Below are 20,875 nucleotides of genomic sequence, written 5' to 3'. Positions count from 1 at the left end.
TATTTATTAATATACTGTTATGAGAGACAAATAATTTTAGCATTTGAGATGAAGATTACTTTATGTGTGATGCACACAAGCCCTCAGATGACTGAGCTGCATAATTCTTGCAATAGGTGACCCTTCCTGATGAAGAGGTCTCTCAGAAACAAATCTTTTCAATCAAATGCCAGTCCTTGTGCTCACGGATGTACTCATAAAAATACGGATGTGCCTACTCAGAGCCTTATCTGGCACCTATGCCCATGCTGAGAGGGCAGAAGTGCAGAGCATGCATGGCAGTTTTGTAAGCACTGCACTCAGAATAACAAACCTTATGTCACAGTTTTATTCATATAGTCAAGAATGGCTGTGCCATTCTACTGTTTAAAAGAAAGCTGCTCATGTCATTGTGCAGCTCCTGGTCATCTCCTACAGACAGACTGAAGTGGGTTTCTTCTGGTTCAGAGATCTGCAGTACAGTTTGGTGTGGGGTGTATATGAAATTAACTTGCTGCAGAGTTGCTGTATGCAGTTCTGTAGTGGTTATTCAGGAAGTCATGTATGAAAACTGCAGTCCCCTCTAGCTTAAATATCTGCAGCTACTCAGAAGTGCTGAGTCTTACAGAGGGTGGCAAGTCTCCTGAGGACAGGAGGTGTCCAAAAATGCCTTAAATTCCTTGCTGAAACATAGCACTTCAGTGCATCCGTTTTGTGGTATAATATAAATGTATCTGAATAGTTTGTAGCCAGTATGGTTTTCCAGAAGTTTTTGCTCTGTTTACAAAAACACAGAGTGCCAGTTCCTTCCTTGATGTACGTAAAGCACAGCAAGTTGAGCCTGCTTCTAGAGACTATCTAGCCCAACCTCCCACTCAGAGAAGTGCCTTCCACCCAGCAGAGCCATAGTTTTATGTTATGAGTGCTCAGATTTAGCACATTAAAGTGAGTACACCTTAAAGGCAACCAGAAGATGTACATCCAGTTCACTTTTGCTATGGACAAGCCCCACCAGTTTCCACTGAATTAACCAACAGTGCTGCTAGCTCCATCTGGTGCCAAATTTGGCTGCTTTTGCAACTGGGCAGGGAGCAGCACAACAATTATTTCTTCTCTTCTGTCTAAACATTACTGCCATTAACAGTTAGGGAAAGACCTAATGCAATTAATTTTTGCGAATGTTGCTTTAACAAAGACATGTTGCCTCAAGTTTGGGGCAAGATATGTTTACTTGATACTCTGAGGAAACCTCCAGAAACTGTCAGGAGACAGAAAAGGTGTGACTAAAAAGCGCTCTGAGCTCTTGGAAGTTCCATTGGTTGAATAACTCTTGAAATTCCCTGGTTATCAGAGAGGTTTTTTGGTTTGGTTTATTTTGGGGGATTTGGGGGTTTTTTTTGCATTTGCAGAGAAAAGTGAGGTATTTTTGCCAAAAGTGGGAGGACTAGAAAATGTAGTTCCAGTTAGGCAACTCTGTTTACTGACAAGTTCAAAGAGTTGTATCTACAACTATTCTTCCTTTTTTTTTTTTTTTTTTTTTTTTTTTAAATTTAGTGGGGCTACATCCATTGTCTACAGATGCAGGCAGAAAGGGACCCAGAAACCTTACGCCGTCAAAATGTTGAAGAAGACAGTAAGTCGTTTTGTTTTGCTTTGTTTTGCTTTGGAATATGTTTGGGATTTCCTCTGAGGTTTTTTGGGTTTGGGGTTTTATTGTTTCTGTTTTTGATTTCCTTTCCTTTTTGATACAGTTTCTTCATATGGGAAAAACATGCTAGATTTAGGACCCTGCTAAACTTTTATTTCTGGTGACTGAGTTCTTTGGCTCCTTATCATTGAAGCAGCTGTTAGAGGTAACAGTACTGTACTGGGAAGGCTTTATCCCCACAATTCTTGTTTGTATCTTCATATGGTGTTATCTATATAGACTTAGATTTGGGCAAAATATTTTAAACAAATATATCTTTTCCTTTCACTATAGAAAAAACCACATTCTGAATAATTTAAATGTTCAGTGGTTTCACTTTGATTTAATACATTTTTTTGCTCAAGAAATATCAGGACACAGTTTATCTTTTTCAGAAGATAAAAACACTGATTAAAACACCAATTCAAACCCAAGTAAAAAATACATATTTTGTGGAGGTTTTTTACCGCTGCAAAACTGCAAGAGAATCAGTTGAGATAAATTCTTTTTAGAGCTCCATATATGTCACACTTGTACTACAGCTGGTTTTGTGTGTGCTACAAAATAGATGGTAGAAAGCATGAAGAGAGACTAGAGGGGAAAGAGGAGTAATGGACTGAGAGACTTGAAGAAGAAAGAGAGTGTGAGGGTAGAGCTGCTCACATTCCTAAGAGGAGAAGAGGCGTTTGAGAGAAAGCAACCAAGCTGTGAGGCATGGACATGATATTTATTCATGAATCGTTTTGATTCAGTTTATTCTAGTGTTTAATCGTTCATTATTCCATGAAGTTCAGGAACATTCACATGTAGAAACATAATGATTGGTGTAAACATGTCTAAATGGTGAATTAACTGGTGGTCTCATTGCAAGACATAATGAGTGGGTTTCACATGAGTAAAATGTTGGTAATAATTTATCATCTTTGAAAGTAAGCCAAAGTTAAGACTGGCACAAAAATTCAGTTGTGTGTGCTGCTTTTGAATTTGCATCTGGTGCACTGGAAGAAGCAGAGCATGTGAGGAGCTTGCATTGCTGCAGGCTATGATCTTCCTTTCCTACAGAAAAGTACAGAACTTAATTTTCAAGCTTTTATCAGTTCATTATGCCAGTGATTCCCATAATGTTTTAGGAGTGTACTTTCCTATAATATTTGCTCTAAAATGCACAAGGAAAAACTGTATTACTTAAAATAGTTTCTTTGCCTTTTTATTTTTTCCTTTGTGGAAATTAATTCATGCTCACAATCACCACATTAATGCTAGATGTATCTATTTGTGTCTGAAACTAGTCAATTTAGACTTTTGGTAGACTTACTGTACCACAGATTTTTTTTGTTAAAATGTAGGAAATATGGCAAATGAAGAAGAAAAACTATTGTGTAAGTTGTTTTCACAGCAGCAGTAGGTTGGCTTAATGCAGCCATGGTTATAACAACAGTGTGGTTAAGCAGTTCACAGAGCTAAGTTGTTCCCACTGTAATTGATACACTTTGGGATGTTTTGTTATGAGAACAAGTAGTCCTTTCACACAACTGAGCTTTTTTTGAATGATTGAGAACATGGGAGACAATGTTTAAGGATGTGCCACTTCTTGTGTCTGTCCAATTTGGAGATGTGATTCTTTTTTCACAGAGACAGAACTATTTGTGTTACAGTGCTCCTACATCAGGAGATCTGATCTTTGCTCAGAGTATCTCAGTATAAAAATAACTACATGTGGGCCAAACCATCCACCAAAATGTTGATTGGCTTAAGTTTTCTGCTAGGTTTTTAAAAATAGAAAAATAAATGGCAGTCCAGTAACGGAGAATAAGGGATAGGAGGAGAAGAAGAAGAGCCTGTGATTGTCTCCTTTTGATAAGAGTCCCTATTCTTCAATTCCTTTCTTAAATGCACATAAGGGAGTACTGAAGAGCACATGAAATTAGAAGAAGACAAAGGAAAATTACAAAAGAGCAAATAGTCTGATTTTTCCATTCAAACTCGCTGACTTTAAACACTGCATTGAACAAGACTGAGGAGAAGGTCTGTGAAGGGTGAGGTTCAGGGATAGGGTGATCCTGCTGCTTCTGGAAGTGATAACAAGTGATGTGTGATTAGGAATCTGGTGGCTGATGAACACCTCCAGATTTGTGAGTGATGATCCCTACAGTGCTGTAATTTGAAGTAAAGCATTAGAAATTATTACTTTCATCTCACAGGAACGTTTAGATAAGAGCCAATGATTCTTTAGGATGGAAGTAGCATTATAGGAACAGACTACAAGAAACAGAAAATGCTATCAGCGTTCTTTTCCTTTAAATAGTAAGGGTAATTTTTTAATTTGCCTGATTCTGATTCAAGAGAGAACAAAACTTTGGGCAGGATATATCAGCTAGTTCTAACAATACATACTTATTGAGGGATGTGAGTTTTTAGGAGGTTTTGTAATTAATATTTCTTCCCTATCCAGCTTAATAAAATAGTGCTAGATTATTAGCTAAGTTCTAGGTTTTTTTTTTTTTTTTTTTTAATTTATGATTTGGGTTTTGTGGTTTTTTTTTTGCAGTTAAACTAAGGAAGAGAAACAGAAGAAAACATGTTTATACAAACCTTTTCATGTCAATAAAATAAAACAAAATATTGGTAATATTGTATTTCAGTTTAGAGGTTTAATCATTCTTCACTACTAGTGCAAATTGTATACAATTCTGATAGGAGGAGAAAAAAAGGTTTTTTGCTGGTCCAAAACTACTGAAGCAAAATGCTTCCATTCCCAGTTTGGTTTGGTTTTGTCAAATTCAGCCCAAGTTTAGTAGTAGTTTTGAATCCTCTGAGTTACACTTAAGGTGAATAAAATTTATTTCAAAGGACATCTCTGATTCTTACTCATAAAGCCTCTGAATGTCAAAGTTAGGAAATGAAGAGGCGAGGTAGAACCATAATTTCTAGAGCAGCTAAAACACAACTGTTAGAAGGGCTAACGAGGTCCAAAGAAAAATTGATTTTTTAATTAGTGGGAGAAACAGTCTCTGATAATGTATCAGAAATCAAATTTGTAATGATTCTTAGAAGATACAAAAAGAAATATGTTTAAAAACCAGTATCTATGGAACAGGTGAATAAGCATGCTAAATTATCGCCTTTAATTTGCTCTTCCAACCTTTGTCCTAGGTTCCTGAGCATAATTGAAATGTAGGATTATAATATATACTCATTATTTGATTTTTGCTATATTTAGACCTCCTAAATTCCCCACAGGTAGTAAAGGTAAAGACTTGAATCATGTAATTTCTTCATAGGGAAATCTATTTCATGAAACAAGAAAGAGGCAAAACCAGATCATATAGCACATCAGAAGAACTCAGCTAACAAGCAGACTACAGTGCTGAATTTTTACACTTGCAATTGCAAATGTGAGATGGGTTTGCTTTTCACTATGCATTTTACCTCTTCTTGATGACTCAGTGCTTAAGAAAAGTGAAATATCTTTAGGACACACTTTACAAACATGATTGTTACTGCTCTTCAACTAAGACTGAAAAATTATGTCGTTATTTACAACCAGTCTTTCTAGAATGGTTGTTGTTGCAAACAACTTACAGCACGTGGATCATAGTGGAAGAACACAGGTTTCTCTAAGGGAGGAAACATATATATGTACTATTCATTACATGAAGCCTCTCATCTGCAGACCTTTTCCTCCATGTAGTGTATTTTGAGAGATCTAGGCAGCCTGGAGGTTGTGTCAGAATCCAGGCAGGTGAATGCCTTCCAAGAAATTAGATCCGTTTCCACGTTAAATTTCTTACCCCAGTCTGGACAAGTTTCATTAAAAATAGTGAATAGAACAGATGGCCTCTCTTCCATGGTTTCTAAACTAAGACACCAAGTGCCTGCCTGCATTATAGGTCTACCAAGTGCTAACCACAGCAACTGAAGTAATTTGGGATCTGCCATGGCAATGAAGCAATATGCTCTGCTGAAAGGAGAGTAAGATACTGGGATGGGTTGTCTGGAGCCTGGGTCCTGGCATATTCCCAGTTCAGCCTGTACCATTGGTCAAGGTATTTCTTTTGGTTTCAACTTTTTCATCCATGAAAATGAGATGATAATATTTACTTGATTTGCTTCTCAGTAATGCTTTGAAGGATAGCTTGGTTAATATTTCTAGCTTTTAATTGATAGATACTGTCCCCTATCAGTAATTAAGTATATTAAATATTAGACCCTCTCTTTCTCTGTCAATGGAGCATGCAAGTACAGAGGCTGCTTTGGAGAATTCTCTTTTTGATTTCCTGCTTTTTTCCTGTGTGGGCATCCTCCCTCAGATGGTTTATGATGCTTAACTAATACTTCTTCAGTACTTCTGTCAAAATCAGTTTTAATGAAGCAGCACTCTTCTTGCAGACTGGTTGATGTTCAAAATCAGACAAATGTTCAGGTACATCAGTTTTTTTTTGAGAGCAACAGCTTTCAAGCAATGCCTACTCTGGAAACAGTTGTGCTGCAGTTAATCTGAATATACTAGGGAGTTGGAAAATTTGAGAGCAATAGGTAGTTTATGTCTATGAAGCAGAGAGGAGTGTGAGCAGATGTAAAGATAACAGGCTTCCCTTTTGGATAAGTGGGGTTGGATACCTAGAGTTAGAGTCTAGAGGAGGTTATAATGATATATATAAAAAGGTCCCAATTACATTAGTGTTTGCCTTTATACATATATGAACATATATATATACACACCTTGGGAAGAAGGGGTAGGCAACTCAGGAAGAATATAAAGATATTGTTAGGTTATGTAGAGAGAAAATCAGAAAGGCAAAGCTCAACTTAATCTGTCCAGTGCTGTGAAAGATAATAAAAGATGTTTTTATGAAAATGTCAACAACAAGAGGAGAGCCAAGGAAAATCTCCGTTCTTTATTGGACGCAGCGGGGGACATTGTCATAGAGGATGAGGAAAAGGCAGAGGTACTTTGCCTCAGTCTTTGGGAATAAGACTGGTTATGCTCAGAGCAGCCAGCCCCCTTCGCTGGCAGACAGAGAGGGGGGAGCAGAATAGACCCCCTGAAACCCAAGAGGAGGTAATTAGTGACCAGATGTGCCACTTACATGCTCGCAGGTCTATGACAGTCAATAGGATTCATCCAAGGGTGCTGAAGAAGCTGGTGGAAGAACTTGCCAAGTCAGTCTCCATCATTTGTCATCAGTTCTGTCTGGATGGTGGGGGGCTCCAGATGACTGGAGGTGCCAGTGTGATACCTACCTACAAGAAGGGCTGGAAGGAGGATCTGGGGAACTACAGGCCTGTCAGCCTGACCTCTGTGCCTGTGAAGCTCATGGAACAGATCATCTTAAGTGCCATCACGTGACACATCAGGGGATCAGTCTCAGCCAGCATGGGTTTAGGAAAGGCATCCTGCTTGACCAACCTGATCTCCTTGTATGACCAGATGACCTGCCTAGAGGACAAAAGGAAGATTGGAGTTCAGAAAACCTTTGATACTTTGTCCCACGGCATTCTCTTGGAAAAGCTGCAGCCCATGACTTGAATAAGTGCACTGTTTACTGGGTAAAAAAACTGTCTGGATGGCAGGGCCCAGAGAGTGGAGGTGAATGGTGCTGCATCCAGTTGGTGGCCAGTCACTAGTGGTGTCCATCGGGGATCCGTGTTGGGCCCAGTCCTGTTTCGTTATTGATGATCAGGATGAGGAGATAGAGCTGGATGAGGAGATCGAGTCTACCTTCAGAAGGATCATGGATTACAGTAAGTTAGGTCAGAGTTTTGATCTGCTGGATGGCAGAGGGATCTGGACAGCCTGGATCCATGGGCTGAAGCCAACTGTTTGAGGTTCAACAAGACCAAATGCTGCGTCACAACAAACCCATGCAGTACTACAGGCTTGAGGAAGAGTGGCTGGAAAGCTACCTGGAGGAAAAGGACCTGGAGGTGCTGCTCAACAACAGCTGAGCATGAGCCAGCAGTGTCCAGGTGGGCAAGAAGGCCAATGGCACCCTGGCTTGGATCAGTGGTGACCGCTGACCCTTGACCACCAGGACCAGGGAAGTGACTGTCCCCCTCTACTGGGCACTGGTGAGCTCACACCCCAAATTCAGTTTTCACTTCTGGGCCCTTCACTACAGGAAAGACACTGAGGTGATGGAGGGAGTCCAGAGAAGGGCAACAAAGTTGGAGAAGGGTCTGGAGCACAAGACTGATGAGGAGCAGCTGAGGGAGCTGGGGGTATTTAGCCTGGAGGTAAGGAGGCTCAAGGATGACCTTATCACACCATACAGTTACCTGAGAGGAGGCTGTAGACAGGTGAGAATTGGTCTCTTCTCCCAGGCAACCGGTGACAGGATGAAAGGAAATGGCCTCAAGCTGAGCAGGGGAGGTTCAGAAAGAATTTCTTCATTGAAAGTGTGGTTAGACATTAAAATGGACTGCCCAGGGAAGTGGTGGAGTCACCATCCTTGGAATTGTTCAAGAAACAATTCAATACGGCACTTAGTGCTATGGTCTAGTTGACAAGGTGGTAATTGGTCAGAGATTGGACACAATAATCTTGGAGGTATTTTCCAACCTAAGTGATTTTGTGATATAAAAACACATGTATATTTTATGCACACACAGATACAAACACATATATACACTGGCTATAACATATACATATGTAGTAAAAACTATATATTCCCATCTTTACAGGGAGTATAGTTGGCTGAGTTTTTCATTTTCTGTTGCAGTGAATTGCTAGCATTAAATGATAATCAGAGTGGTCATGCAAATATTTGATATTTTTCCTTAAAGGAGCACAGCTTTTGGTTGAATCATCACCACTGATGGAAAAGACAAGTGTCACAGTGAAGGGGCTGGGGGAGGAATGGCTGGAGACTTGTGCATCACAGTTGACATAATAAGAATTAGTAAATTGATCCTTTATTGTCTTTTGGAAAAAATGATGTGTCATTGTAGCTATAAAATTAAAAATTCCCTTTGTTGCCATGTGGCCCTACAGGATTTACACTTGAAGTTTCTCCTGCCTGCCTGTTTCTCCACAGACTTTATAATGAGTATATATTTATACATATCTATGTGCATATATCTATATCTAATCTAACTCCTGTTGTTTAGTAATTGTTAGTACCATATTGGTCAGATATCTGAGAGTGAACTGTGGAATGCCATTACATACATATGCATATTTATGGTAATTTTTTTCCTCACTTCATATTAATATGTAATGTTCTGATTTCTTCAAAAAGGAGAAAGAATTGTATCATATGTAAATCTACATGAAAACAGTCAACTGCACATCACTACTCATCATAAAAAAGGAATTATTTTGTCAGCAAACACATTATCTTCTGTTATTCATTCACACACACACACACACACACCTGCACACACCAGACAGGCCATTCATTTCTTGGTAATGAAATGGAAACAGTAATTTCTTACTTAGCAATCCATCTGCAGTACTACCTATTACATATGTAGATTATTTTTCCTGTCTTTCTCATTTTTCATCATCCATGTCATCATCTCATTCACATGCAGTTCACACTGTTAGGTTTTTACTGAAAGATGAAAAAAAATCAGTTTGAATAAAGAAATAAGGTGGTAAGGCTTTGAGTTTTCCACTGCTTCTATCCAATTTTCCTTCATTTATAATGGAGTCTGGATTCCACTGTCTGATTCACAACTTTCCAAAAGTGGCTTTTCAGTAGAAGTTAAGTCCATCAAATACATAGGGTCTAAAGAGGAACAAAGAAGTTAATTTTGCATAAATGCTGTACAAAGAAGAGAGAACTAAAAGTTTTTTTTCTGCACTAAGTTACCAATAGGTTTTTGCTTTAGAAGGTATGAAATCAGACACCTCTCAGTGAAAGTGGAAATTTTACTGAAAAGTAAAATTGTTAGCTGTTTCATTCATTGAAAAGAAACAAAAAATTTGTTTTTGTCAGGGCAACCTTCAGAAAAGAAAAAAAAAATCCCATTTTACATCTGTAAAATGCCTGTTCCACATATGTGAAGTTATTTAACATGTCATCTGCAATCCATTGTATTGTATTACATAACAGTATAGTACAGATGTTGTATAAAGTCACTTAATATATAAAAATATTTTTTACCTGTCATCATGTAGATTGAATTGCTGTATTATTCCTGAGTAAGTCATACCTTGGGTTAAGACTTTAAGAACAGACAATATGTATTATATCTCTTTTCTCCTTAATTTATAGGTAGTTAGCAAACACTCATTTCTGGTCTTCACAGCTTATTTTTCAGAAATACAAAGATCAGCAAATAAAAAGACAAAAATATAAAGCTCAACTTGTTATTCAGTTCAGGGAAGCTCAATCTACTGTACACATTGCACTGTTGAATAAGTTGTTCTGAGAAATAATATCCTTAGGTGATAAATTGAGTAAAAGAAACTAAACCCAATCAAATGACACGTGTTTAGCTTTGAATTACTTAGCAGGAACTCCTGTGAAATGATCTCAGCTGCAGATATTCTTCCACCAGCCTACCCATGCACATTTTGCTCCTTCCCTGTCTGCAGTGATTTGTCTTCTCCCTGGCTATAAACAAGCCTAGAGGAGCTGTATGTGTCCAGGGTGCACATAAATGTTGCGAGGAAGGGCAGGGAATAGGAACTGAATGTGTTCTTCTGTGATGCTACATTTAATGCCTAAAGCAAAGGTGCTACCCTACAGAGGGATGGCATTTCTGAGTGGTGGTGCAGCGGTGAATACTATCCCATGATTATAGTCTTCCTCTTTGGAAACCTTTATTTACAGACTATTAAAGAAATATGGAGATGTGCCCTGGTGGAGCTGTAGTGCAGAAAAGGCAGGGCCTCTGCATAAATTGATTGTCCATGAAAATTGCGCTGAGGGTCTCTGAAATGCTTCTCTCTCTGCATTTTAGGAAGTTGCTCTGTTCAGATACGTCTGCTTTCATCACAAGGGTGACAGCTATTCTTTTGGGGGGAGAGAGACTGAGTTTGTGCTATGCTGTAGAATAATGACTTAAAGAAAGCTGTCAGTATGCACTAAAATATAAAGAGGGCAAAAGATAAGGAACGACAGTGTTTTCTCCAATGCTGGCAATTCAGATGTTGGAATAAATCAGGAATAGTGTATAACTTAAAATGTGGCATCCTGACTTTATTCTTCTGAACCTGAGTTCTCTGTAGCCCCTCAGAGAGGCAAGTCCAAATGAGGTCTACAGGAGAGAGGACTTATTTTACCAAGAACTCTGTAATTAGCATGCACTACTTGACAAACTAGTTTATTTCCAGATAAAATATATTCTCTTTGGCTGAGATGATCCTAATATTTTTTATGTCCTTTAAGAGAAAGACTAACCACTAACTCCAGGTAGGGATAAATGGAATGGCAAAGATGGAAATTAACACAGCAGCTGTGTAAGCAGCATGATCTCAGGGTTCTGTTACTGAAATGTCTTTGAGAAATCATGAAGTCAGTGTCTGATCTCCTTGAGATAACTTCACCTGATCAAAGGATCTCTTAAGGCTAGAACTAAGGTTCAACCCAACTTTCTAAGCTGAAGTTGACAGCTGTGTGTGGGTCAGTGTCATGACAAGTGTTTGCCAAACTCAACTTGCTGTCTGCTCGAGTCACTTAAGAAGGGTTTTCTTAAGGAAAAAAACAGACAAAACAAACAAATTACAAACAAAACAAAACCATAAGTACTGCAAAACCTAACAACACACCACCTAAACCCAAAAAATGAAACCATAAAAATAAAAAATGACTAATGAAATGTTTTCCTACAAAAGTAAAAAATTCATCCCACTTTCATTGTTTTTCCTCCCCCTTCACTTTAAGCAGCCTTCAAATACAACAATTTGTTTCCACCAAGTTATTCCATTACACTTTGCATATATTGAATGATCAGATGTTTCAAACTCCAACTGGGCATATTTTCAGTAGATACAGTTGAAAACAGGTGGAAGCATTTCCAAAAAAAAAAAAAAAAAATCCTAAATAAGATGGTTTATTTTGCATTTCAGTCCTACGATATTCAAGTCACTTTCATTGTTGGAGAGAGTTCTGATTTCAATTTTTTTTTGAATTGCAAAGATTATGTGATAACTTGTGAGGGTTTCTAAGCAGGCCTCTAAAGATGATCAACCTCCAGAAATTTAGATTTTTTTTCTGCAAAATGCATAACACTCATATAGGTTTCAGCTCTTTATAAACCAATAAAAGAATAGTGCTACAAGAAGAAATAGCATGATAGTAATTGTAGGTTTCTGGACTGAGTGGCAAACACAGTAGATATAGGATTTAAATGTAAAAATATGAGAAAATGCAAAGTTAAAAGAACTTTTTATATGGCTTTCAAGAATTTGTGGGCAAAGTCATAATTCCTGGAGATGAAATACCTAATTTCTACAAATGAGAAGACAAAAATCTGTTAATCAGAACTCCAGGAGAATTATTCATTTCACCACTATAATTAATTTCAGTTATTATTTTTGGGGCATGTTTTATGGATGAGAAGCACATGAGGTCCCAAGGTTAGGAACTAGATCTGGAAAGTATTTGAATCCAGGCAGTTGGTACCACAGTTCGTAGCACATCAACAACTACATCCTGCATGCTTTACTTCACAGGTAAAATCTGCTATCTCATCTCCAGGCTATCTCCAATCCCTTCATCATCTTCTTGGCCCTTCACAGGACTCTCTGTGGCATGTCCTTGTCTCTCAGGGTGCACAGAAATGCGTTCAGTAGACCAGGTGTGGCCTCACCAGTGCTGAGGAGCAGGATCAGCTCCCCTGAGATGCTGGCAACACCTCTTGTAATGCAGCCCAGGAAACCACTGTGCCTTTGCCTCATCAGCATATCACTGACTGTTTAACCAGGACCCCCAGGGCCTTTTCTTCCAAGCTGTTTCGCAACTGGGCAGCCCCTAGCCTGTACTGGGGCCTGGGGATGTTCCTCTCCAGGTGTAGAACTTTGCTCTTCCCCTTGTTGAACTGCATAAGGTTCCTGTCAGCCCCTTTATCCAGCCTGTTCAGGTCCCTCTGAATGGCAACACTACCCTTTGGTGCATCAGCCCCTGCTCTCAGTTTGGCCTGTGCACCTGTCCCATCATCCAGATCATTTATGAAGATTTGACACAGGATTGGACCCCATATTGATGCTTGGGGTACACCTCTATTCAGTGGCCTCCGACTAGAATTCATGCTGCTCTGGGCCAGACTGTTCAGCCACCTCACAAACTACTTATTCATTCCATACTTCAACAGCTTGTCTAGGGTTGTGGTTTTGTATGAACATCAGGGAACACAGGATCAAATATGTAAGGCACCCTGTTGCTCCTGTGCACAGAATTCATGGATGGAGATGACCTGTTGGAGAAGGAAGTCACTGTGTGTTCCTACTGCTCTTAGCCTTTTCAGTCACTTGTCCTTTTCTTCCAGTACAACTCACAGATCGTGGCAGAAGAGGCAAGTTAATGTGCTGCCATTAATGTAGTTGAGACATCCTCCTTGGGGATTGGAGAGATGTAGAAACAAAAGCAGTCCTGTAAATTTGGATGTTATTTGTTGACACCCATGCTAACAAGAAAGTCTCGGCTCACAGTTTCTATTCTATGAAGTGAACACTCTGAATTAGTTATAAGGTCTTGCTTTCACATCTGCCTGCCTTTCTTAACCATCTCACCATCTATACATGCTTTTCTATATCATCCTCCAATTATGCAAAATATTTTTAATTTTCAGTCCCTGAAAATTTTCTACAAGGGATTCCTTCCCTGTTTTCCTTTGAGAATCCACTGTTTTTCTGTGTTATTCAAATTACGAAGTATATAACGTATACATTTGAAGCAGTTTTGAGGCATAGGGTCATGTGTATGGTTCCTGTAAATTTGGAATACTATCAAGCAACACACAAAAGATGTCAGGACCTCTTGTTATCAGTGTTTGGGGCTGACCTACCAGAAGCACTGTCTAGGACCAGGAGATTACAAGTCTCCTAGTACAGGTGTTATTAAAGCAGCAGGTCCAGGGTTTCAGGGTGATTCATAAAAGGAAACATGTAAGACAGAAGGGGAAGAAAGGAAGCATGCAAGCAGAAAGGACCCTGATGCTGCAAAAGCACTGCATAAGCACTGTTTAGCCATAGCTAAAAAATCCCTGTGTTATCAGCAGTATTTTAATCACAAATCTAAAACATAACCTCATTAAAGCTACTATGAAAAAAATTAACTCTGTACCAGACAAAACCAGTACACTGGTCACATGAAATTATTTGGTATCTGTAATGGAGATAACAATATTAATGCATCAAACCTTCACTGGGGAATAATAAAGGTTATGATGGTTCTCTACGTGTGAGTTGATTGAGAGAAGAATGGGTACACAAGCTATTTATGTGAAATTTCTTGAACTGCAACAAGCATTGCACTTGCCTAATATAAGGAAACATAATGTATCCCAGGTCTTTATCATACAGCCGAGGACTCCTGATAAATTTGAGTAAGTTAACAATAAAATATTATACAGTGTGACAGGAAATGTCCTATCCTCTTATAGCTCTCAATTTGTACTGTTATGTGGCATTGTATCTATCCAGAGGGGTGGTGTGAATATGAAACCTTTTAGAAAATGTCAGATGTCTAATACTGGTTGCATCACCTAGTATAAAAACTGAATTAATAAAATTTCAATGAGAAAAGAGAACAGTTCTGAATTTGTAACTGTATAAGTTTAAAGCAAGAATGTATAAGAAGATAGCAAATCTACAAATTTATAAATAGTCCTGTAAATGCATCTGTTTTGACAAAAACTAAGGGAGTGCTTACCTTTGATTTACACATTGTTCCTGCATCTTAAAAGTGTCCTCCTCCGCCAAGGTTTGGGAACAGTGACAATGGCAGGAACACAATATAAAAAGTGAATAGCTGAAATGAGCAATCCATGAATACGTAATAGGCTGCAGTTTGTTTGCATAAACTGCTCAATAATTATCTAACAGAATTTGCAGAAATACGTGTATAAACGAGTCAGGAAAAGAAGTAACAACCAAACTGTCAGATAGCTACACTGCAGCATATAATGAGACCTGTTCTATTGAACATATAACTTGTTTTGTATTCAGACATAAAACGTATTGTTGCAAATGTTGTGCAAACTCTAAGTAGCTCCAAACCCATCTATTCACCCTTTGGTGATGACATGAAATTGATGTGGGTGAACAACAGAACCCACTCACATAAGATTTTGTGTCTTTGGGGAATGTTAACTGCATCTGGTCATCTGTGCTATTAAAGATGAAAGTCCTCTTAATCAGATATGCAAGCGTGTGATTTACTGTGTCGAAGTTTTTTACAATCCCACAGATCACCTGTATCTATCTGATGGTTTGCCTGCAAATGTACTGTGCTTTTTCAGAAGCTGAAATGTTGCTTCTTTGATGGAGCAGTTTACTGCTGACAGATTAGTAGTCCTGTCATATGCAGACAGCTCAATACCCTTTCAGCTTGTACAAACCCAGCTATCTGCAGCCAGCAGATTTGCATGTACTACCAGACTTCTAGTCACTTCACAGGACAAATACAAGGACACTGATGTAACTGGCAATATTTCCATGCAAATGTGTTCAGTCTGAGGAATATGCATCACTTGAAGGATTACAGCCACAAACTGGGAGTGTGGACTTGTGTGCAGAAAATAGTTGCTCTAATAATGAATAGTCTACTTTTTGTTCTTAAATTAATAGTCCTTACTTATTTATGGAAGCTCAAAATGAAATTTCTCAATAACCTCCTGTTGTTTAAATCCAGCTAGTAACTTAAACCCCACACAGCCACTCACTCACTCATCCCCAGCAGGATGGGGAGAGAATCAGAAGAGTAAAAGTGAGAAAGTTCATGGGTTGAGATACAGGCAGTTTAATAGGGAAAGCAAAAGCTGCACACACATGTAAAGCAAAACAAGGAATTCATTTACTATGTCCCATGGGCAGGCAGGTGTTCAGCCATTCCCAGAAAGCAAAGCTCCATCATGTGTAACAGTGACTTGAGAGTACTCTGAATGGCCCCCCACTTCCTTCTTCTTCCCCCAGTTTTACGTACTGAGCATAGAGTCTTGTGGTCTGGAACATCCCTTTAGTCCATTAGGGTCAGCTGTCCTGGCTATGTCCACTCCCAACTTCCTGTACATCCACAGAGTATAGGTGGGTTGGAGTGAACACCAGAAAAGCCCTTGGCTTTGTGTAAGCCCTGCTCAGCAATCACAAATACATCCCTGAGTTATTTACACTGTTTCCAGCACAACTCCAAAACACAACGCTGTGTTAGGCCACTGTGAAGAAAATTAATTCTATCCCAGCCCAAACCAGCACATCTACATTATGAAAACTCCCTGTGGAGTTTATGGAGAATACTACAAGGCTCTGCAATTGCTGTTGTGCTTTATTGTATTGTTTATTGTGTTTTTCCAGTACCTCATGTTAAACTTGAATGAAGACAGAGCCAAAATAGTCTGACGAGCTTAAAATATGAAAAGATTACTTTGAACCTTTTTTTTTTTTTCAGGATAATATTTGTTCATTAGAAGTACGAAGGTTGTTCCCACACAAGAGAGAGCTGCACACCTTGCTGAGAAGGTCAAACAATGTCCCAGCAAGAATAGCCCCGAAAACATAGGAAGAGTTCTTTACTTGAGAAATTCTTATTTTCATTCAAAAAAAATTTCAGAAAATAAGTCAAATCCTCTGAAGCAACTGCTAAGTAAATGTCCTAGTTGGAGCAACAAAGCATCCTTTCATTCAGAAGGGTCAGCTTTTTTTAATTCTGCTTTTACCTACTGTCCATTGCCATGCTGGTTACTGAATTACACCAGAGTAACTCCGACTGAGTCACATATAAGCCTCTATTTTCATTTTTTCTGGGATTTTTATGTCACACCACTTTTTGTAGCCTCCATGATTCTTTATCACTTATGGTGAAGACTGCCTTCTGTATCTTCCACTGATACATAAACCAGCTCAGATGCTTTCAATATACTACCCAGCTTTATAAAGATGTAAAAGCACATTCAGAAGTCTTCTTTAGAGTGTTTTATCCTTGAAATCCTGAATGAAAGACTTTGTGAGAAGATATGCCATGTATAAACAGGGCAGAAACTGGAATACCTGTTGTTCAGGACATTCTGAAGTTAAAAATCAAGACTTTAAACTGTATTTTGAGTCTTCTCGTGAAGATTTATTTTAATTCAGTCTTTAAATTCAAGCCTATTTCTTTTTTTTCTTCAAACCTTTCAAGACTAACCAAGTAATCAGCAGTCCTGTTTGTAGTTGTAACAACTGGGAACAGACCTTTTAGACTACCAGGGAATCAACAGCTCTGCTTGTGTATAGTGTGTAAGTTTTAATATTTCAGCTTAACTGTGTGAAGGCAAAATAATGATGAAGTTATAAAGGGTAATTAACAATTGATGCCATAAAATACAGAAAGAGTTAGGCTTCAGAGCAGTTACTTTAGCTGAGATGAAAATAAAAGGTGTTTCTTGGAAGCACTTTTAATAGTGTGGTGGCAAGCCGATAATGATTTGCATCATGCCCCCTGTAAGTGCAAAGAAACATGTACTTAGAGCCTGACCTGCGGTTCAATAAAGAATTCATTGCTCATATTAGAGATGTTCATGTGAGTCAAGAGGCGGGATATTAATTAAGGAGCTGTGCAGAGCTAGGGTGAACAGGCTCCCTGGGGCGGACAGTCCTGTGAAGCTTCTTGAAAACTCTTTGCATTGGTTTCTTCACACTCCTTGCCTGGGCACTGTGTTGTCACTCAGCCTATATGGTGGTCACACCTGGGCAAAAGTAACCCTCCATGTCCACATTGCCTGTGGTGTGGGATGAGGAATGTAGTCTTCTTCTTGCTCTCTAGTAAATCTGAGGGTACCCAGTACATCTGCTGGCCACAGGTTTTAGGGGTGGTGTACCACATTGCAAGGCAGCAGCTGGAATAATCTATGTACAGTGGAAGTTCATTTCATCTTGTTTCATTTAATTCAGAGAAAAAAACCACTTTTACATCTCAGTGGTTTGTAGCATCACTCCATTTCACCAGTTTGGGGCATGGAAACATGAAAGAATCTCAGCTTTCATTAAGGATTTTTCCAGTCCTTTCCTTTGTCAAAATAATCTGAAATTCATAAATTAGAAATAGACTGATTATAAACCTAAGGTTACATCACTGAATGACCAATATCAAATTTCAAAGACTTGGTGTTTGCAGATACATACCTATGAAGGGGATAAATGCATAATTCTAGAGAAGTGAAATAACTTGAGACACAAAATACTATGAACAATCCTTAAAGTAAATACTTTATATATGAATTTAATATAAATTAGAAGAGTGGATGGGGTTTCTGGACTGCCACTTTCTCCCAGTGAAATCTTCATGCCTAGGGTCAGTGGTGAAGAGTTGATAAATGATTATTTCAGGGTTACCTGGCAAATGACTTCTTAAATTGACATGAATTTCCACAGTAATTGGTGCTCTACAGGGCTAAAGTAGCAAATGCCTCTTAATTGTTTGCAATTTACAGTTTGCAAACAAAAAATACGACTCTGTAAAACTGCGCCAGTGTTAAAATCACCAACCATTCATTTATACAACAGAATTAGCATTTTTCACACAGTGAAATGTAGTCTTTTAAATGGAAATCAAATTATACCGATGAAATGTCTGACCGAAAGCATACTCTAGTCCATTTAGCATAGATTAAAAGCAAAGAATAAAGTATAGAAAGGATAAATACTAAACTAGTGGAACTGTGAAACATTTGAAAGTTAACATTTGATGGATTTTTTCTTCACAAATAGGCACCAGTTCTACCCTATTATTCTTGACTGTAATATACTCACAAAGTTCTCACTGATACTTCTGTGAGTAATGTTAATATAAGGAAACAGGAGGAGACAAAATAAACAGTTTTGCAACCTCACTTTGATCAGTTATTACATCTAAACAGATTAGACCACTGTATTTGCTCTAGCCAAACACTTAATTTGCTCAAATATTTGTGGTAATAGCATATTTTGATTAAATTATCTAAGTTTTAAAATTTGTTACTATAGCAACTTACACTCTAGAGTGAGATTCATAACTCTTATCCTAGCAAATAATTTCTGTCAGGATATTATTTAATAGGATGATGATATGAAAATGCAATATAAGTAGTTGAATTGCTGATATTCCTGCCCAAACTAAAAATAGGAAAGTTTGGCCCTGATATAAGTAGGTACACTTTTTTGGAAGGAGCTGAAAGAAGGTAAGTGTTCATATAGCTCTATCTGTACTTAGTGTAGGAGAAGGTAAGAAAGTAGAATTAATAAAACAGGCTGTCTGTAATAAAATGCCATGACTAAATATGGTCCTGCTTTTACTCTGGAACAATTGATGTCACTTATACCTGCTCATTTCTTTTGTAAAATCTATCTAAATGGCCATTTTCCAGGATGCTTATAAGTTAGCAACCTGCTGAGCCACTTAGATCCTCACAAATTCATGGGACTAGATAGGATCCACCCAAGGCTGATGAGAGAACTGGCAGAAGAGCTTGCCAAGCCACTCTCCATCATTTACCAACATGCCCTGGCTCACTGGGGAGGTCCCAGATGATTGGAAGTTGGTGAATGTTACACCCATCTACAAAAAGGGCTGGAAGGAGGATCTGGGAAACTACAGACCTGTCAGCCTGACCTCAGTGCCTGGCAAGGTTATGGAGCAGATCATACTGAGTGCAATCACACAGCACCTACAGGATGGACAAGGGATCAGAGCCAGCCAGCACGGGTTTAGGAGGGGCAGGTCCTGTCGGACCAAGCTGATCTCCTTTTATGATCAGGTGACCCACCTGGTGGATGAGGGGAAGGCTGTGGATGTGTCTATCTGGACTTAGCAAAGCCTTTGACACCATTTCCCATAATATACTCCTGGAAAAGCTGGCAGCCCATGGCTTGGACAGGGGCACTCTGTGCTGGGTCAGGAACTGGCTGGAGGGCCGGGCCCAGAGAGTGCTGGTGAACGGGGCTGCATCCAGCTGGCGGCCGGTCACCACCAACATAAGTAGCAATAGGCAAGGGCAGAACTTGAGTACAAATAGGAATTTTACCACCTTTTCCAGATGTCTTTCTTATATTCTTCTTGCATGACTTACAGGTATATCTGAAATCTTTTTGCTAGATGCAGTTGTTTTTCTGTTATAGTATGTCTCGTATTAATGGAAAATTACTCTTATTTGACTTGTGTGTCTCACATCAAGTAGTTCTCCTGGGAGAACTAGAAATGCTATTCATACATATTTTCCTGTGATATAGGCTAGAAGTTTCTATGGTGAACATAGAAATAATTTTTTTCAATTTTTCCTTCCCCTATTTTAACCAGGTAGACAAGAAAATTGTCCGCACAGAAATTGGAGTTCTTCTCCGCCTTTCACATCCAAACATTGTAAGTTTAGCCTTCACTCCACATTTGTTTCTTTGTTTTTTAAAATTCTTTCTATTCTTGAGAGATGACTGTTCAGGTTCATCAATATAGATCTGGATTAAAGCTTTGGGTTCTCTTCATGAGCACGCCAGCAGCTTTTAATGAAAGCCTGTTGAGTTATACTTACACTTTAAAATAAAATATTGATGTTCTTATGGAGATGAGTGAGAAACTAGGTGAAAGAAGTTCTGCAAATGAAAGCAGAAGTTGATGTTGTCAGTCCTTGGAAGGTAGGAAAGGTTTTACTCTTCAGTTTCTTTGAAAGATTGGCAGATAGCCTCTTAAACTGCTGTATTTCACAGAGATTACTGAGGTATGAGTAAGAAAATAACCAAAAGAAAGAAAAAGAAAAAAAAACGCAAGGGAGATAAAACCAGCCAAACAAAAAAAGGTGGGAGAGAACAAGTTAGTTTTACCAGCTGTGGTCTGTGTCCTACTGCTGACCCCCAGAAAATGCTCAGCAAGAAGACAAATAAGCAAAATAAATACTTTCTGTTGTTTTTTATCAGATAAAACTGAAGGAGATATTTGAGACCCCTACAGAAATCAGTCTTGTTCTGGAATTGGTCACAGGTGGAGAACTATTTGACAGGTAAGTTACCTGTACACACTTTGCTCAGTATCTTCCCTAAGGTCCAGATTCTTCTCTATACGTAATCCATGTGTTAATAGTTACTGTTATTATTTC

At 38.7% G+C, this 20,875-nt stretch overlaps 1 protein-coding gene across 1 annotated transcript in view; it reads left to right on the top strand.

The window, feature by feature from the left end:
* Window positions 1-1,537: 1,537 nt before the first annotated feature.
* The window catches only part of CAMK4 (calcium/calmodulin dependent protein kinase IV), an 84,054-nt gene continuing 64,716 nt past the window's right edge, over window positions 1,538-20,875 (top strand). The window contains exons 1-3 of the mRNA XM_027878032.1: window positions 1,538-1,612; window positions 20,086-20,148; window positions 20,697-20,779. Of these exons, the coding sequence (XP_027733833.1) occupies window positions 1,598-1,612; window positions 20,086-20,148; window positions 20,697-20,779 (161 nt within the window). The 5' untranslated portion in view covers window positions 1,538-1,597. The remainder of the gene's footprint in view (window positions 1,613-20,085; window positions 20,149-20,696; window positions 20,780-20,875) is intronic.

The sequence above is a fragment of the Empidonax traillii genome, unplaced genomic scaffold (genome assembly GCF_003031625.1).
Source record: "Empidonax traillii isolate 1590-97213 ecotype Southwest subspecies unplaced genomic scaffold, ASM303162v1 scaffold37:size1818073, whole genome shotgun sequence".
In the NCBI taxonomy this organism is placed as follows: Eukaryota; Metazoa; Chordata; class Aves; order Passeriformes; family Tyrannidae; genus Empidonax; species Empidonax traillii.
Note: the sequence above shows the minus strand (reverse complement) of the source record. Positions and strands in the feature narration are given on the sequence as shown.